The sequence below is a fragment of the Cygnus atratus genome, chromosome 1 (genome assembly GCF_013377495.2).
Source record: "Cygnus atratus isolate AKBS03 ecotype Queensland, Australia chromosome 1, CAtr_DNAZoo_HiC_assembly, whole genome shotgun sequence".
NCBI classification, from domain to species: Eukaryota; Metazoa; Chordata; class Aves; order Anseriformes; family Anatidae; genus Cygnus; species Cygnus atratus.
This window is the reverse complement of record NC_066362.1, coordinates 192898294-192914758: the sequence shown is the minus strand read 5'-3', so window position 1 is coordinate 192914758 and position 16465 is coordinate 192898294. Positions and strand designations below refer to the sequence as shown.

Here is a 16465-nt window from a genome sequence, read left to right as displayed (position 1 = left end):
GGTGAAACACATAGTCCCTGCAGCCCATGGAGAGCCCATGCAGGAACAGGCTCCTGGCAGGAGTTGTGGCCCAGGGAGAAAACCCTATGCTGGAGCAGGTTTTTTTGACAGGAACTGTGTCCAGTGGGGGACCCATGCTGAAGCAATCCGTGCCTGAAGGACTGCACCCTGTATAAAGGACCTGTGCTGGAGTATTTCTTTAAGAACTTCATCCCATGGGAAGGCCCCACATTGGAGTGTTTGAAGGATTATATCCTGTGGAAGGGACCCCATGCTGGAGCAGGAGAAAAGAATGAGGTGAAAGAAGCAGCAGAGACAAAGTATTAAGAACAGACTGCTACCCCCACTCTCCGTTTGGATGTCCAAAGCATTGGAGGAAGTGAAGAGACAGCAATGAAAGAATTCCCATCTGGAAAAATTTGGTAAAGCAAATTGCTTTGATTCATGTGGTTTTGGTGCTACCACAGTTCATAAATGTATGGCAGATCTGTGGGCCTGTCATTGTATTTAATAACAGCTCGCTTCTGCCTGAAAGAGCTTCTAGTGCTTTCAGAGCTAGAAGCCTGACGCTTAGGGGAAAGCATTTGAAAAGGTAGGTCAATGCTTTGTTTCAGAGCTTGTGTCCTGGAACACCAATAATGAAACAAGACCAATATCATGTAAATATGTGTTTGGGTATGTCTCTGTAATTATATTTGTACAAACAAACACATCTCACAAACTTGCCCTCATTTGTGCTATTTTCATGGTAATGATTACACCCATATTTGGACTCTGTCTTTCCCTTCTCTGCTTGGAGGTTTTAAATTTTATGGGTGTAACTTCTGGAAATCAGTGAATAATAAGAAATTGTCATTTTGTTTTGTTTTGTTTCTAAGGAATTTTTTTGTCTTTAAAGCGTGGAACTTGACTTTACAACAATAACAGGAACTTTGGGAAGTCTTTCACAGAAAAAGAAGACCACATGTGGCTTGACTGCATGTCTCAGTAAACCCTGCAGAGTACACATTTTGCTGTTATGGCATTATGATTTCTTGTTTTCATCTGAAGGTCCCATGTGTCACACATTCTTTTAAGGTGACAGTACTAAAACATAATCCAAACTGCTACAATAGAACATAACTAATTCATATTATAGCTACTGTAGTAACATTTTCTTGGCTTTTTAGTGTGCCACATACAGCTTATTTTTGATAATCACAGAATCACAGAATCATAGAATATCCCGAGTTGGAAGGGACCCATAAGGATCATCAAGTCCAACTCCTGGCACCGCACAGGTCTACCTAAAATTTTAGACCATGTGACTAAGTGCACAGTCCAATCGCTTCTTAAATTCAGGCAGGCTTGGTGCAGTGACTACTTCACTGGGGAGCCTGTTCCAGTGTGCAATCACCCTCTCGGTGAAGAACCTCTTCCTGATGTCCAGCCTAAACTTCCCCTGCCACAGCTTAACACCATTCCCACGGGTCCTATCACTGGTGATAATGGAGAGTAGGTCACGTGCCTCTCCACTCCCCCTCGCAAGGAAGCTGTAGACCGTGATGAGGTCCCCCCTCAGCCTCCTCTTCTCCAGGCTGAACAGGCCCAGTGACCTCAGCCGCTCCTCATACATCTTCCCCTCTAGGCCCTTCACCATCTTTGTCGCCCTCCTCTGGACACTCTCCAACAGTAGACCAATGGCATTGCTAAACTTGTAGGTGAAAGTCATATGTGTAATACTGAAATCAAGTTGTCAACTCTGAAGAGATGTCTTGTTTAAAGACAAATTATTATTCAATATATTTCAAAGTATGCTCATGAAAGTCTATTTGTCACTGCTTTATATTTATGGGGGGAAATCTTGAACAAGATTATCGTAGAATGCTAATATGAGACTGTGTTTAACGAAGCATAATTTACTCCATTTATAAGTAAAATGCCTTTAGAAATGTAAGAGAAATAGATAAAGAATTGGGGAATCCAGGTAGTCATGTTTGCCTGGAGGCATTTTCTGAGAACAGTAGTGAGTCAGAATGCAAATCCTCGTGGCGTTGCTGATTTTTGTGGCCGCTGCTGATTACTGTAAAATTGATTCAGGAGCTTTGCAGCATCTCTGCATATGTTTAAGCCTAATCTCCATAGTGTCATAGGCATTTTTTCTCTCTCTGGGTATTGTACTGAGTAAGAAAAATTCTAATAACCTTCATCTTAGTATTTTTTCTTATCAAGGAGCAAAGAAGGACACTATTCAGTAAATTCCCAGTCTTGATCTCAAGTATAGCAGCATAAGTTTTCTTGGATCTGTTATTTCAGGACTTTAATGATAGTCAGGTAATGTATTATTGCATTTGGATGTAGGCAGCGACAAGGATGTTTTGCTTGAAAAATGCAAAGAATTATTCTTCTGTTATTTTTAGTGAAAAATTTTTCTTCATATCAGGTTCATAACATGTTATTTAATGAAATTTCTAGTTTGGCTTTTTTCTGTTGTTGATTTGTTTGCTTGCTTGCTTGCTTGTTTGTTTTTAATTTGAGCTTTAACTCATTTCAAAGCTTGATATTGATTTCTTGAAATTTTCATCATGTAAAATCCTGCTGTATGGACTGTGTGTTAAGAAAAGTACGTTTTGCCCACATAAACCTGGAAAGAAGTAAGGCAATGCAGGGCCTATCAAATGTTTTCTCTAAACTGAAAATGTATCAGTAAAGTACTACCTATGTGCACAAGATGTAGATTCAGCTGTTTCAGTTGGTAAAGTCAACTGAACTGTGCTTGCAAATAGAGGAGGACTGACATTTCACAGAATGACAGAATAGTTGAGGTTGAACCGGACCTCTGGAGGTCATCTGGTCCAACCCCCCTGCCAAGCAGGATCATCTACAGCACATTGCACAGGATGGCATCCAGGTGGGTTTTGAATCTCTCCAGAGAAGGAGAGTTCACAGCCTCTCTGGGCAACATTTCCCAGTGCTCTGTCACCACCAAAGTAAAGAAGTGCTCTTTCATACTCAGATGGAAGTTCCTGTGTTTCAGTTTGTACACATTGCCGCTTGTCCTGGCACTGGGCACCACTGAAGAAAGAGTCTGGCTTCATCCTCTTCACGCCCTCCCTTAAGATATTTTTATACATTGATAAGATCCCTTCTCAGTCTTCTCTTTTCCAGGCTAAATAGGCCCAACTCTCTCAGCCTTTCCTTATGAGAGATGCTTCAGTTCTCTAATCATCTTAGCAGCCCCCCACTGGGCTCTGTTCAGTACATCCATGTCTCTCTTGCACAGAACTGTACACAATACTCCAGATGTGGTCTCATCAGGGCAGAGCAGAGGGGGAGGATCACCTCCCTTAACCCACTGGCAACACTCTTCCTAATGCACCCCAGGATCCCAATGGCCTTCTTGGTCACAAGGACCCATTGCTGGCTAGTGGTTAACCTGCTGTCCACCAGGATTCCCAGGTCCTTCTCCACAGAGCTGCTTTCCAGCAGGTCAGCCCCCAGCCTGTACTGGTGCTTGTACTGGGGTTATTCCTCCCTTGCTGAAGGACCCTGCACTTGCCTTTGTTGAACTTCATGAACTTCACCCCACTCTCCAGCCTGTCCAGGTCTCTGAATGGCAGCACATGTCTCCAACTAACTCTTCTTTGTTTGTTGGTGCTATGTCCAGCAGCACACCTGTCCTCATTGGCTCATCTACCACCTTTGTTAAAAAGTTATTGTCAATGCTCTGCAGAAACCGCTTGGACTGTTTGTGCCTAGCTGTGTTGTCTTTCTAGCAGTTGTCAGGGTGGTTGAAGACCACCATGAGAACCAGGGTGGGTGACTGTGAAGCTACTTCCAGCTGTCTATAGAAGGTCTCATCAACTTCCTCTTCCTGATCAGGTGGCCTGTAGTAAACATCCACAGCAGTGTCACCCATGTTAGCCTGCCCTTTTATCCTTACTCATAAGCTCTCCACTCGCTCATCATCCACCCCTAGGCGGAGCTCCATACATTCCAGGTGCTCTCTCACATAAAGAGCAACTTTACTACCTCGACTTTCTGGCCTGTCTTTCCTAAAAAAACATGTAGCCGCCCATGACATCGTTCCATCATGCAAGCTATCCCACGATCTTTCTGTAATTGTAATGAGATCAAAGCCTTGCAACCCCACACAGATATCAGATTTCCTCACAGAAAGAGTTGTAAAACACCAAAAAATCCTTTCGCAGGGGAAAGTAACATGCATGATGTGACAACAGAACTGAATGAATGATTATACAAGAAAGACAGAAGAAACAAATACTTTAAAAGGTATACAATAAGAAATCAGGAGATATAGAGGACATTTATTGCAGAAATCAGACCTTATGTTAGTGCTGTCAATGAAAACTGAGACTTGCAAAAGGTGTTAAAACAACTACAGAATGTTATTTTTATCTATAAATTCAAAGGCAGGAAATAGGAAAATAATTGAGTCTGTTACATATTGATAATGGATTGGAAAATCATGAAAATCTGGATATGGACTTAAAACTAATAGATACTGATTTTCAGTCAGGAAGGATGCTGACCTTAAAAGAGTCGTGATGGCTAATGGGAATAGGGAAACCACCTCACATAAAAATATTTATTTTTAAAAGTGGACGTAGAATCCATCAGCCATGGACCTAGCAGCTAACATCAATAGTCTGCAAAGCAATGGAACAAATTCTGATAGAAAGAAAACTTTAAAGTATAGCTATAAACAAAAACTGGGATAAAATGCAACCAGAAATTACTACGATAGAAAGTATGGGATTAATCAATATCTTCCTTTTGCCGAGAGAATGAAGTAAAAGAAGCATGCTCCTAAGGGAAGTAATTTATGAAAATAGAGGCAAAAAGAAGAGTTTAGAGAGGTGGGCATGAAACCAGCTAAAGGGAAGTTTGCAGCAAATGCAGTTAGAAGAGGAGGTAATAGGCTGGAGAAGCTTGGTGGTGGAAAGGTACTATGAAACTGATTTTATAATAGACATGGGGTTAAAAAGTCATAGTACCCTGATACAATTTGCTGGTGAGGTAAATACAGAAATCTCTAGAAATTCAGAGCAGACTGAGAAAATAACTGTGGAAGTAAATAATTTTGAGTAGTACAGTAATAGACGTGACATAGTGGAAAGTTGTACATTGGTGACTAATAAAAATATTATACTATAAGCAGAAAGTCATCTTTTGGAAATGACCCAGGAGGAAGAGAAAGCAGAATTTTGATTCTGAGATGATTGTCAGCCATCACTGAGATGTAAATTTAGAAAAAAAGAAAAAAAAAAGTGATCTTAGGATATGTCAGCAAAAGTATTTTACAGTAGAGATAGGTAAGTAATGTAGAAAGAAGTAGAAAGCCTTAAATTGAAATTCTAAGCAGGTTGGTCAACTGAGTTCAAGACAGGCAAGATGAAACTGAGAAAACACAGAACAGCACTTTAGGGAATGATTAGGGGAATGGAGAGACAGTCATTTGATGGGTCTGGGAGAATATATGCAGTGTGGTCCAGCAAATCAAACACTAAGAGGGTTTTAAGAGCTGTGTATCAACATATTGAAGGGGAACTTAGGAGAAGGAAGAAAGCTTTTTAACCTTTGAAATTACTTATATATAATCTGTCTATGAAAATCTTTAGGTTGAGGGCTGAAACAGTGGGATAGCACATAAAATCCTAGATCTGCCCTCCAGTGACTTGTTCGAGTTCTGGCATCAGAACTGGATGAATTGTCCAAGTCTAAGGAGAAAAATGTACAAGTTCTATGTTTGCTTTTTATGATGTAACATGAAGCAATTAAAGATGAACTGTTTTCGAATACTCCCATTTGCTAAGTGTGTATGTGGTTCCCTGACTGTGATGATCTCGCAGGGTAACTGTGACCTCCAGACTAGAAGAGAGGAGGCCTCTTATAGAATCATAGAAGCATTAAGGTTGGAAAAGACCTCCAAGATCATCTGGTCCAACTGTATTCTTCATAGATGTCATCTAGTTAAAAGGGCATGACTTAGGTTTTCCCTGGTTCTGTGCATATGTAGGAACAAGTTGGCAGGAGGGAGGGATGTGGAACAGGAGAGCATAGGAAATACATGCTTAGGAAAAGTATATGATGACCACTGAAATGACTTTTCCTTTCTTCATTTTCCATGATTATGGGATAGGTACTGCTGTTAATTATCACACAGAGTTTCTAGTAAGTTGTTTTGTGCTTTCAAATAAACGGGATGCTTTTCACCGGGCCATTTATGAGTTGCTAGAAAGGCAGTATTTACTCAGGAAAATACCCTCATGTCTGTTTTTATGTGCATAGATAAGTAAAGCCCTTATCCAATCTGCTGAAATCAATCGAAATCTTTCTCTATGTCTTAAATGAGCCCAAGAGCAAATCAAAACTCAGAATATATATTCAGGTCATTTGTTTTCTGGTTCTGAGGTTGACACAGAGTAGAAATAAAGGGTTTGGGGCAATAGCCTGGTCACATTGACTTACTCCATTTTCCTTCAGCTGTTCTCTTAAAAGTCAAGGAGATTATTCATGAAATAGGTTGTTATTCAGTGTCTGTAGTAGTCTTAATGCAGCACAAGGGCTCTGTGCTTAAATGGGAATGAAAGATCCATATTGCCAGAATTCAAAATGTCCAGATTTCACTTGTGAGGTCAATTACTTATTTTGAAATGTGAACAATTTTCTGCTTGAAATAATGGAAATGATCAAGCCCTATTAATGTACAGAGCTATGGCTAAAACAGCATACACTGACTTTTCACTGGCATGCAAAAATACATGTTATTTAGTTTGTATTTTATTTTAGAATTAAATATAGATAGATAGATAGATAATGTAATGTTCTGTGAATAGGACCCAGAAGTGACAAAATGTTATTTAGCTATTTATTGGTTTCCAGAATGAAACACATGTAAATACTGAAGTTAACTATACAGGCAGAAATGGAAATATTCAATTTATGGAGTTGGGGCTGTTGAAATGTGTAAGTATGTATTTACAGATTTTGTCACTAGGTGAACTCTGTTTTTTTTTTTTGTTTTTTCCTTCCAGTTTGCTCCCAGTATTCTAGAGGAGTTTTTGCCATTTTTGGACTATATGATAAGAGATCAGTACATACCTTGACCTCATTCTGCAGCGCCTTGCACATCTCCCTCATCACGCCGAGTTTCCCTACCGAAGGTGAGAGTCAGTTTGTGCTGCAGCTGCGGCCATCTCTGCGAGGAGCCCTCTTGAGCTTGCTGGATCACTATGAATGGAATCGCTTTGTCTTCCTGTATGACACAGATCGAGGTGAGTTGCAACCCAGCTTTATTATCTTTTTAGTTCTATTGATTTTTGCAAAAACTGTACATTTTTATATGGTATTGAGAGACTGGGGAGTCAAATTTTAAAGAGCCTTTGAGTTGAAATACCTTTGACTGAGTAGCTCTGTGGCTGAAGGAAGAATTCCTTAGCCTGCAAATACTGGAAATACTGGAATATACTGCAAATACTACAAATATTGGATGCAAATAGGATGCAATTGACCAGCAGAAGCCTGCATTTTAAGTCGTGAATGCTAAAACATTTTAATTAATGTTAGTGAAACAAACAGTTCAATAAGCAGATTTGTACAGATCGGTTCACTTTTCAGCTCACTTCTTAAGTGACAGCAGTACAAAGGAGTTGAGAGGACCAGCCACGTTTTTGCTGCATCTGCACTGGTATAAGCTGAGATGTGAGCTCATTTGGCCTTTCATGCTTTGGGAGGTCAAGGCAGAGGCTCACTGAATGTGAGGCCCTCAGGCTGCAGCAGAGAAGTGAAGGTAGGAGATGTATCTACATGGCAGCAGCAGGAGAGGATGACGCAGTAGCCATCTCTGTCCACTGCTCCTTTCACGTGGAGTTATCTCTGCAATTGACCTTGCTTTTATAAAATTCATGGTGCATTACAAAAGGCCACATTTCCTGTTCACATCTTCCATTCCACATCCCAGAGCATCTCAGAACCTTTTAAGTGGTAGAAAACTGCAAGTGCATCACTGCACCTCACCACTTACTGTAGGATTGTGAAGTAAAATCTCACATTCTCCATGTTGTGCATTCATTCTGTTGGCAAAGCACTTTGAGTATGGAAGAGTATTTAGCCAACACGGCTGAGCTTCTGTGAAAGAGGCAAGGTTTTTACGTTGATGGCTTATTTTCAGGGGAAAAGTGAGTGGCATAGCTGTAGTCAAATAATTATTTTACTACAGCTGTTTCAATATAGCTCCCCATGTGGACAGGCTATTCTAAATTGAAGTGGCTTTATTCCAGTGTAATTATTCTGCAGTAGAAATAGGGAATTTTACTGACCTAACTAAATCTGTTTAATTATTTGATTATGGCTGTAGAAGTCAATTTTCTTGTATATACAAGCAGTACATTTTAGTAAGAATTTTGCTTGAAACTGCCTAAATACCTGAATTTAAATAAAAATGATTAATGTGCCAAAATGAAAGGGCTTGCATTGTTCCATAATTGTTGGTGTTTTTTTGTTTGTTTGTTTGTTTGTTTAAAAAAAAAAAAAAGGGTTGTGGTTTTTTTTTATGTTTGCTGGACCAACAAGGGAGCTCTGGGAAGCATTATAGAACACACTAGGTAACATACCAGAACAAGTCCAGAGAAGGGCCACAAGGATGATCAAAGAGATGGATGGAGCACCTCTCCTGTGAAGACAAGATGAGGGAGTTGGGGTTGTTCAGCCTGGAGAAGAGAAGGCTCCGGGGAGACCTTAGAGCGGCCTTCCAGTACCTAAAGGGGGCCTACAGGAAAGCTGGGGAGGGACTCTGTCAGGAAGTGATAGGACAAGGAGTAACAACTTTAAATTACAAGAGGGAAGATTTAGATTAGATATGAGGAATAAATTCTTTATTATGAGGGTGGTGAGGCACAGGCACAGGTTGCCCAGAGAAATTGTGGATGCCCCATCCCTGGAGGTGTTGAAGGCCAGGCTGGATGGGGCTTTGAGCAACCTGGTCTGGTGGGAGGTGTCCCTGCCCATGGCAAGGGGGGTTGGAGTCAGATAATCTTTAAGGTTCCTTCCAACCCAAACCATAATGTGATTCTGTGATTCTATAACTGAGAAGAGAAAAACACAGTGAATTTAAAAGCGTTCTTACTCAAAACAGTAATGAGGAGCAAGAAAACAAGCACGCAATTATAGATGTGATCCTACAAGTTCAACAATTTGTCAGGAGAAGAAGTGCACAACCTGCAGTCACCTTTCTCATCTAAATTCACATGCTTAATTAGATTGAGACATTATTTTGAAGCATGCAATATCACACCAAGGGCAGTTACAGAACATCATCTATAACAGTGTGGTTAATAAATGATTCCTATGGCACTGAACTCAGCAACTCTGAACACATTGGTGTGTCTTTGACAAAGAGATGACACTTGCCAGCTGGATGCAAGGAGTGCTACACTGGATCATCTCTTAAAATCTGATTAGGTCTTGTGACTCTATTTAATGCAGGAGAAAATAAGATCTGATGTACCTTTAAGTAGTAGGATGACTGTAAAGATATATCCTTGATGAATAATTTTCACTACCATTCCACAACAGAAATTTTGAATGCAGAGTTCAGATATGATAAGAAAAAAATATAAAAATAAAAATAAAGGAAAAAAATAAATATCATCTTTTGATTCAGTGTAATCAGAAATATATATATATATTTATATATATATATTGATGTTGAATTACATAGGATCTCTGTCAGTGAGGCTGGAACTTAGTCATGTCTAGATTTTTGCTAAAGATACTTCCAGTCCATGCCAGACACTTCCCTATCTGTCTGAGAAGCTCCATCCAACCAAACTGTAGGAACAGGAATCACTTTGCCTTTTGTTTTTGACACTGGGCCTGCAGATTGTTCTTTGCAGCTTAACCAGAAAACTATAAATAAATTCTTATGCAGGAAGGTAAACAATAAGTATAAATTCCAGCCAGACATAGTAGCTGTTTAGGAAGAGGGCAGCATTTAGGGGTGTTGTTCTCAGACCTGCTTTCCCAGCGTTTTCATCCGACTTGCTTCTTGCTTCTCTTGCATGCAGCTCAGTTGCTGCTTGCTCTTAAGGGGTGAACATTTAATTTCAGGTATTAAAGTGGGTTCTCTGCTGTATCACTCTGTTTATCTCTGGACAGACACTCAACTCCCTGTAGAACCCCAGTCTTTTTGCTACCACGGGTGTCTATGTTAAGCATTTTAGTTCAGGTCAGGAATGCACTTCTGCTGCAGCTCTCCAAGTCATTGCCACATACCACACCTGGGTTTATGCCGTGGAGTTGTCTTGGTGCTCACAAACTCCAGTGAGATGGTGGCTTCAGCCAGTATGTTAAATCTCCTTTTCTGACATTCTTTCAGTGTTGTTGTCTGGAAAATCACTGTCCTGTGACAGAATGCAGATAGTAGGAAGAATGACGAGGCTACAAAATGAATTGTAACTAGCAGGGAACATTACAGGCTTTGCAAAAAACATCAGACCTGATGACAGAAAATGCAACTCGTTACTTAACAGGGAAGGTGAGCAAGTAAGAAGGAGGTTAAAACCTCAAAGGCCCTTTGGTTTCAATACATCCTTCTTTCTCCTACCCTCCCTCCATAAAAAGATTTAATTATGACCTGGTGCTTAATACAATTAATGTAAACAGCAATTACTATTAACAGCAAGGTGCCAGGAACACAGACAGAACAGGGAAAGAGCAGGCTGAAGAACACTCACACAAATTACACAACACATAGCAAGGAAGGCCTAAAATGAAAGCCATGCCTTCCTGAGATACCCAGAGGAAAAGGGAAGTCCCATAGAGGTAAAGTGCTCACTTGATACTTGATGTCATCATAAAGGAAGATAAATGAAAGGACCAAATGGGCAGACCAGTAGAACATTTGGTTTATATATGTTCTTTCATTGTGATTGAGAGGTATTTGTTTTATAAAGAGGCAGACAATCAAGTGGGAATGTGCATCTGTAAATCACTGTGGCATTTTTGATGGGGCAGAGGTGTGCCTAGGGTGGTGTTTTGCTAGTTGTTGACAATAATTTCTAGCATCAGAAAGCAAAAGTTGGAGCCTAAAGCCACAGAAGAAAGTTGGAGAAGTTTGTGTGAGGTGTGAGAAGCTGTTTAAGCTTGTGTTAGCTGTCCATGCTGTGTGCAGCCGTGCTGAGGGCTGGGATGGCAGCAGTTGCTGGTAAAATTGCAGGTGTTACCCGGAGCTAAAGGAGCCCGTGGTGGAGACAGTCAGAGGGGCTGTGGGGCTGCAGGGGACACCAGGGAGGACTGCAGTTGTTGAGCTGGGAGGTGCTTTCACCAAAGTAAAGCAGCCATTTGAATCCAGCCCTGTTTCCCAGCAAGAGTTGTCAGTCCCTGACTGTGACTAAAGAGCAGGAGGGGGAGAGCCACCAGCTGGCCTAGCAGTTGGCTCAGCAGAGGCAAGGACTGTAAAATAGTTATAGTTCTCCTCTAGAAATTAGGCATTGCATGTGAGCTGTTTATGTACCGTGTTGTGCTGTTTTATTTTTTTCTTTGTTCCTTTTAATTACATAGTGTTCATTAAACCAACTCAGTCATGTTTGCAGGTGAGAAAAATCAGCTCACTGTGCACAAGATAAATTTAATTTCCCTACATTTCTGGACAGTGTTTTTATAGCAACTCCTTTAAAGTTGAAGCCATTTTATTTTATGAAAATCTAAACCTGGCAGAAGAGTTACACAAGTGCTGATGGCCTGTTCAAATTAATCCTATGCTACTTAGAGTAGCAAAATGCAAGCTTTTATCTTTTGAGCACTTGTGGAGGATTGGTGAGGTCTCAGATGTCTGGAGAAGGTAAAGAAAGGTATAGGAAATGTATAGCTCTCCCTCTTACTTTGAGAGAGATTTTGGAATTGGTTATTAATAATCAATTTATCAGGCTAATCTAATTTTCTCCCTTGGAAGAGTAGCTGTCACAGCAGTAAGTGGTAGGTCTGGTGTAACTTTGTACCTCCTGTGATGATGCCTCATGCCTGAAACAGAAAACAGAAAAGCAACTATAGCCTGGTGTCTGGAAAATTAAGAAACCATACCCTCAAATAGTTGTTAATGACACATGTTAAAACTAAGAGTAGTTCTCAGATGAGGTGTGAGGAATTTGTCTTTGCTCTAGTCTAGTGAACGTCCAGCGTGAAGTTGAGGAGAACAGCTTTTGTGGATGCCCAGCCTCAGTGAGTTAAACAGAGTGATGCAAGATAAGTTGAAAGTGATCTTGCTAGATCAAGGAGGTGAAGTATGATAAAAGCTGTGCAAAGGTTAAACTTAGGAGGGAAGAACCAAAGGTACAAAGTGCAGAATAACTAGCTTGACACTAGTATGAGAAATATTTCAGGGGTGGTGGAGAGCCTTAAAAATAATGCAATTCAATACTGTTGTACTGTTTCCAAGAAAGTAGATATTATATTGAGATTTGGGGAAAAAAAAATTGCGTGTGGGAAATGGAAGCTGGATGTTGCTCCCTCTCAGCTGGCTGAGATGTTGGGTTTCACATTTCAACAGCAAAGATAAATATCTGCTAGCTGAGGAAGTGGAATGGAATCTAGTGAATAAGGCACACAGAGGATGTGATGCTGGCAGTACTGTGTCTCACCATTTTTCCTTGGCATTTGAAAACACTAGGTACTGTTCCTAGCTGCATCAAAGGCATTTGGTATGAGCATGGAGCAAGGATCAGGCATCTGTTGCTGGAATGACACTGTTGTTACTGTTGACCACATATAGATATCACATACATAAATTTCAAGAGTCCAGAGGAGAGGAGTAATATGAAAAAAAAAAAAAAGAAATTAAAAGCATGACCTGTGGGGGGAAAAAATAAAAAAATAATCTTAAAGAACTGAGATCATTCTCGGGGAGAAGGTCTGTTGAGGAGCAAAGACCAGTTCTTTTTTGTACCCACTGAGATCAAGGAAAGAATTAGAATTATTTTGCAGGAAGGCAGATTTAGGGTGTTAATAGGAAAAGTGTTTCAGCAAGGTCAGATAAGCGCTATAATATACTGAGGAGATTGTGGGAATTCTTACCATTGGAGGTTTTAAGGAAGAGATTAAAAAATATCTGCAATGGTGATCTGCTTTACTACATCCTGCGTCAGATGATCTCTTAGGTCCCCTCAGGATTTATATTTATGTAATTTTCATGATTTGTCCAGGAAACTGGGAATGGTTTCTTCACAGTACTTGAAATTAAGTACTGTGAAAAATTAAGATAACTTAATTTTTTACTATGGAGCAACTTTCAATAATATATTATTGCTATTCAATTATATATATAGCCTTTGTAAAACATTTAGTATGTTCCGTTATTCAAAAATCAGATCAAAAACATTCTAAGTGACTTAAGATAAAAACACTGTAAAATCAGGTCGAAGGACTATAATTATAATATGGCACTCAATAAGTTGAGTTACTGTTTGCTGAGCATTCAGAAACTGCAAGAACTGGCCCTACATCAAGCATTACTTGATATTTTTACTGTGCTTCTGAACAAATTTGTCAATGTCTTAATAATGAAAAAGAGAAATAATATTATAGCAAGCTGGAAAGTTATTTCAATATTTAGCTCAATTGAAAGAGCTAGACTGCTGAAGCCAGTAACAATCTAGAAATACAACCTGTGTATTTATCTGCATAAAAATACTGAATAGAGATTCTTATTAGTGAAATAAGTTCAAAAGACCAAGTGCTGCTAATAAACAACAAATTGAAGATGAACATGCAACACAGTACTGCCAAGAAAAAGGTTTTGCTACTAAGTGCTGTTTAATTACTGATTGTGTTCTGCATAACACTGTTGAGCCTAGACCTATAGCATTCTTGCCTTAAACTGCTAGAATGTCAGGGTGTTTAGGTAAGCCTGAGAAACAGCAATTACATACTGGTTCATAGGGAAGATTAAGTTAGCAACCTGACTTTCTTCACTTGCAGTGATCTGCTTGGTCTTGGGTCCTTTCTTTCATGATGTTCACCAAGAAGAGTTTGCAAGGTTTCCCACAACAGGCGTTTTTCATTCTGCCAACCTTTGACAAAATGTCCAAGAATAAAAGCGAAACAGAAGCTCATGACTGTGTCCACTACCTGAAAATAGAAGTTTCTTATCCGCAGTGTGCAATTATTTACCAAACTTTTGTGAAACAAAGAGCAGAGATGTCATGGCATTGAAAAAATATTGAAATGATGTCTTTTAGAAAACAAACAGCATTAGATAACTGGTCTCATTGCTTTTATTACTACTTGTATTTTATTGACATTTTATTGACTACTCTGACATCTGGTCTGTAGGTTTAAAATTTTTGGTATTTTATGTCTTTACAATTGCTGAGATCAAGATCATCAGTGTTCTCAGCATGTCAGCTTTTTACATATTTCAGAGTAATTTCATCAAATCAGGTCCAATGGTCAAACTGGTTTGGAGATTTCAGTAGCCCTAATACATGCCAGGGAATAAGTTTTCACTTATGCTGTAGGTGAACAGAAAAAGAATCCTCACCAGATGTGTTAAAGAAGCCATTTGTCATCATCAAAATGGGCATCTAGATGGGCAGTGGATCGTGTCATACATATTAGGATCCAAGTACCAAAGTCATGTTGTAATTTTGTGCAGGCTGATCTGAAATGATACATGGAATGTAGAGAAAAAGTTTATAAAATATCAGTGAATAAAGAACACTGCAGTAAGTTTGTCAGCCCCTTCATATGATCTGCATCTGTCTATACTCAGTAATACCATGTTTTTAATGGAATAGACCAATCTGCCTCATCCACTGATAACTGGTTTGTAAATATTTAGTTTTACCAATGTTAGCTCATTCGTAATTATATCAGCAACATGCCAGCTTGTCGTCATCTTCTCAGCAGCTGATAACAACTTGAAAATATAGGTAGTAAGTGTACACATGAAACACAGATGCATCTGCATGAGTAAAAATACTATGACTTTCCATCTTTCCCTTGTCTTACCACCAAAGAGAAGCAATAATGATAAAACAGCACTGAAATCTAGTAATCAACTCAGAATTCACTACATAGGAAAATCTTCCAAGGGCTTCATTAAATAAAAGTACTCCTCTTGTTGATTAAAGTTCTTGAACATTCAGCAAAGGTGGTAATACAGAAAATAAATATATAGAAATAAAAAAAAAAAAGATCATTAGGTGTACAGATGAGTACCCTGACTTTGCTATTCCATATAAGATGTGGATCGAACTTAGCTGCATCAGCATGCTTTGATCATCTAGCTAAACACTCAGAATATGCAGTATAACCTAATGTGAAAACACCATAGAAATATATCAGTCAGGAAACATTAAATAAAGGGCTGCCCATTATCTTCCTGATAGAAAGAATTTGTTTTGTGTCTTGTGTCCACAGCTATGTCTCTGGCTTCTGTATGCTTTCCTATTCCAACATCCTAAAGTAAATAGCATTTCTATTTCCAATGGGTTGTTCTAATAACTTCAGAGCAATTGCATCTCCAGAACCTGGCACAAACAATTAATTTGTTGTTACCTGTTTATGTAACACCTTCATTTACATGGAAACATGTCATTTTCAGCTGTTTGTTACACACACATTCTGTATTTTACTTGAAAGCAGAACAATGTAATTCTGAATATATGCTTCCACTTATTCTCTGAAAAGAAAAGTTAACTTCAGATGCTCCTACGACTTATGAATACTGTTGTGGCTCAGCACATTTCTGAGTACATGCTGTACCTGAATACATTAGTAGACATTGTTCTGAGAAGCATTTTTTTTCACTTGCTCCATATAGATAAGTCATAAATAAAAGCACTGCAAACCATATGTTGGGATCTGTATGCTGTAAAAATTAATTTTGTGATTATTTCATACTATATAAGAATGGGTAATTTATATGCATACTAATAGGATTTATATTTACTTTTTCCATAGATTAAATAAACTCCCTCCAGAAAACAATGCTTTAAGTAGAAATTAATGTTGTGATTTACTGATTATTTAGCTTTCTTGCTACTCCGCCTTTTGTTACATAGATATATATCAGTGATATCACCATTGTCAAAAATCTGCAAAAAAAAATGTCTTTAGTGAAGGGACTGCAGCAACCTTACATCAGCATAGCCAAGAGCATCGTTTCTAAGTATGAGGCTGTCCTATGTTTCCACTACACATTGGTCAGTATTAGTAGTGCAGACAGTTGATAGATACAACAACCAGCAATGCAGACCTCTAAAGAAGACCTTGAAAAGACTCAGACGAGGAAGCCAGCCACACATCCAAATGCTTGTGCTTCAGAAATTTACTTCAGTGCAGACATCTGAGTCCCGCAGCTGCTGTACATAGCCTTTTATATGGCCACAGGTGTTGGCTTCAGTGCTGGAGCACAGAGTGGTAGCAAACAGAGGGGAGTATAGTCGATGCTGCCAGAGACCAGACA

The 16465-nt window shown here is 39.3% G+C and overlaps 1 protein-coding gene across 3 annotated transcripts in view; it reads left to right on the top strand.

The window, feature by feature from the left end:
• GRIA4 (glutamate ionotropic receptor AMPA type subunit 4) overlaps positions 1 to 16465 on the top strand; it is a 224112-nt gene that overhangs the window by 68914 nt on the left and 138733 nt on the right. For all 3 annotated transcript variants that reach the window (XM_035542453.1, XM_035542454.1, XM_035542455.1), the window contains exon 3: positions 7038 to 7277. In XM_035542453.1, coding sequence (XP_035398346.1) covers positions 7038 to 7277 — 240 coding nt within the window. The remainder of the gene's footprint in view (positions 1 to 7037; positions 7278 to 16465) is intronic.